At 51.6% G+C, this 2,667-nt stretch overlaps 1 protein-coding gene across 1 annotated transcript, besides 2 other annotated features; it reads left to right on the top strand.

The window, feature by feature from the left end:
- Tc00.1047053504755.10 (surface protease GP63, putative) lies at positions 1-1,127 on the top strand (the record flags this gene model as incomplete). The annotated part of the gene is made up of 1 exon (XM_797681.1): positions 1-1,127. A coding segment is annotated over one exon (1,127 nt), but the record flags the coding sequence as incomplete, so codon positions are not given.
- Positions 1-2,667: a sequence feature (areas not merged during assembly with more than two copies in the genome that could not be assigned to a particular haplotype).
- Positions 2,301-2,329: a sequence feature (AT_rich).

Genomic DNA, 2,667 nt, shown 5'->3' with positions numbered 1-2,667 from the left:
GTCGGCGGAGCATCATTGAATTCTCAAAACAGCACTCAATGGACAGTTGCCCTATCATTGATCCCGCGATGGACGTGAGGGACCTTGAGGCTGTTTTTGAGAAGGGAGAATATTTGTCTGCGAGGCCCGGGGATAAGCCCTCTTCGTGGTGTCTGGACACGCTTCCCACCAACACGACAGATGCAAGGTACCCGAAGGAGACGTATCTGAGTGCTGCCACGCAGGCGGAACTGAAGTGTCTTGGCATGCAGGTGCATCTGAAAAATCCTGAAAAGCGTAACGTCCGTTGGCTCCCATGCACAGAAGAGGAGACGATTACGTGGGACACACCACCCTACAATAAGAAAAATGTCATTTGCCCTAAGTACGCGGAGGTGTGCACGATATCCGCCACCGGCGGCAGTGTCATTCCCGTGGTTTCATGGGACGACGAGGAGAGGGTGTGGGGCAGGACGGTACGCCCGGAATTCTTGAGACAAAGTTCACCAGAGGCGCCCGTCCCTGGTGCAGAGAGTATTGGGTCCGGCCGTGGCACCGAATCGGAGAATGCTGACTCAGCTGCTCTTCAGTCGAAGCCATTGCCACAGGGAGACGCCGAGGCTGCCGTGGCGCAACACGACCACCAAGCGGGAAGCAATACCAGCACTCCAACAGGCAGTGAGAGGGAGGCAGCACCAGCCGCCTCTGGCGAAAACAACAATTCGCCTACGGCCGCTGTTGCGGGAGCAGGTGAATTTGGGACAACGCACAGCGAGGATTTCTTCACTACGGAAGTGGAAAGCCCGATGGGGGAGGAAGAACAATCCGCGCCGGAGGAGGGAGCAAACCCACCAACTCTGCAGTCAAGGGAGACCACTGGAGATGGGGATGCGCAGCCAGTACAAGAAAGCATGGCGTCTCTGGCTGGAAGTGAGGGATTGCTGCCCAAACAAAGCGAGACCCCTGTTCCGGAAAATAACCACTCCGAATCCGGGAGCGGCGCGAGCCAAGACGACCGCCTCGCCCTGCTCAAAGACGCGAAATTGATGCTGCATGATTGGAATGTCGACAGCACTGCGCGTGTGTGCGTGTCTCGGGTGTCGATGCTTCTTCTTCTGGGACTGTGTGGAGCTGTGGCAGTATTGTGAGGCAACGAGTGTGGCATTGCGACTCCAGACGGAGAATACGTGCCGCTCTTCATGCGGTTTTTGATGTTTTTCTTTAATGTTTTTTTCTTTTAAAAAATATTTTTCTACTTTCTCAGTTTTTTTTGGTGTTTTTTCGAATACTCAGTTTCTTTTTTTTTTAATGGTTGTTTGCTACAATCCGTTGTGAGTGACGTGTTTCCGACTTTTTTTTCCCTTTTGTTGCCCACTCGCGGTGCCGGCGTCACTTCTGCGCGTCCGGCGGACTGCACAAAACGAGGAGTGGAGGAGCAGGCCGGATGCCGCATGGAATATAAGGGATGTTGTGTGGGCTTGTGGGAGGGTACAACCTTTTTTGGTTTTCTTTTTTGTTTGTGCAGGGAATATGTATACGCCCCCGATCTTCTTGTGCTGCATGGCACATGAAAGTCCTGCAGAATCATTTTTTTGTGTTTAAATGTTTTCATTTTTTTTTACGCCCCCATTCTCTCTTTTTTGCTTCTTTTGAGGCAATCACAATGGGCGTTTCTTTTCTGCTCTTCCCTCTTTTAATTGTTTGTTGCTGCACTCTTCCTTCAAGGGGTGCTGTGTGTTTCCCGCCCAACTGCTCCACTCGCACACCCACCGACACGCTCATGACGACGGCCCTGTGCGCCTCGCCTGCTGCACGCATGAGGAGGGGCCGCGACGAACGGCGCGCTGAGGGAGCCGTGACGTGTGGGCGTGCGGCGAGGGCCTGTGGGGCGGAGCACATATTTCTTTCCCTCTTGTTTTGTTTTTGCTGCGCTCACTCTCCCGATGGAGTGACGCGACTCCCGTCATTTCTGCGTGCTTCTCTCAGTCCCCACACACACGAGTGACTGTGCTCTGCGGGCCGCACTCACGCACCAATAAAAGGACTGAGGGGAGCAGCAACACGCAGATGACCCCATGAAATATAAACGATGTGCGGACATACGGAGGGTCGGACGGTTGAAAGACATTTAAATATCTTTTAATTTTATTTTAGGACAAAATGTATGCAGACAATTTCTGGAGCAACATGGTAGTTAGGTGCTTTTTTTGTGTATGTTTTTTTTATTGTGTGGGTGTAGCCGTAATAGGGGACGACTTTTTTTTCCAATTTTTTTTTTTCATTTTTTTTTTCAAAGTGTGAGGGGTTGAAAGGTGAGGATGATTTTTTTTTTATTTTAATGAATTTTTATGAATTGCCGCTGCCTCGTATGCAGTGCAATATCATGAGTTTGGGCAGTCTTTTTCCTTATTTCTGCCATGCACCTCTGCTGTACATTTTTGTTTGTGCGTCCCTTCACTTGCTCTGCTCCTGTTTTTACTTCTCTGCCTCGTGTGTCTGCAGGCACACACAACCACATGCACGCACAAGATGCACATTGCAGTGGATTTGGATGCTTCTTTTGTGGCGTGTGCTGACGGTTGCGGGTGGCTGCTGCTTCCTCCGTGGGCATGAAGGGAGGAGGGGAGAGGGAGCGTGCACGGCGAGTCACTCTTCCTGCGGGTGTGATGCGCGCGGTGGGCTGCGACT

Source organism: Trypanosoma cruzi, genomic scaffold (genome assembly GCF_000209065.1).
Source record: "Trypanosoma cruzi strain CL Brener 1047053512891 genomic scaffold, whole genome shotgun sequence".
Taxonomy (NCBI): Eukaryota; Euglenozoa; class Kinetoplastea; order Trypanosomatida; family Trypanosomatidae; genus Trypanosoma; species Trypanosoma cruzi.
This window is presented reverse-complemented; position numbering and strand designations above follow the sequence as displayed.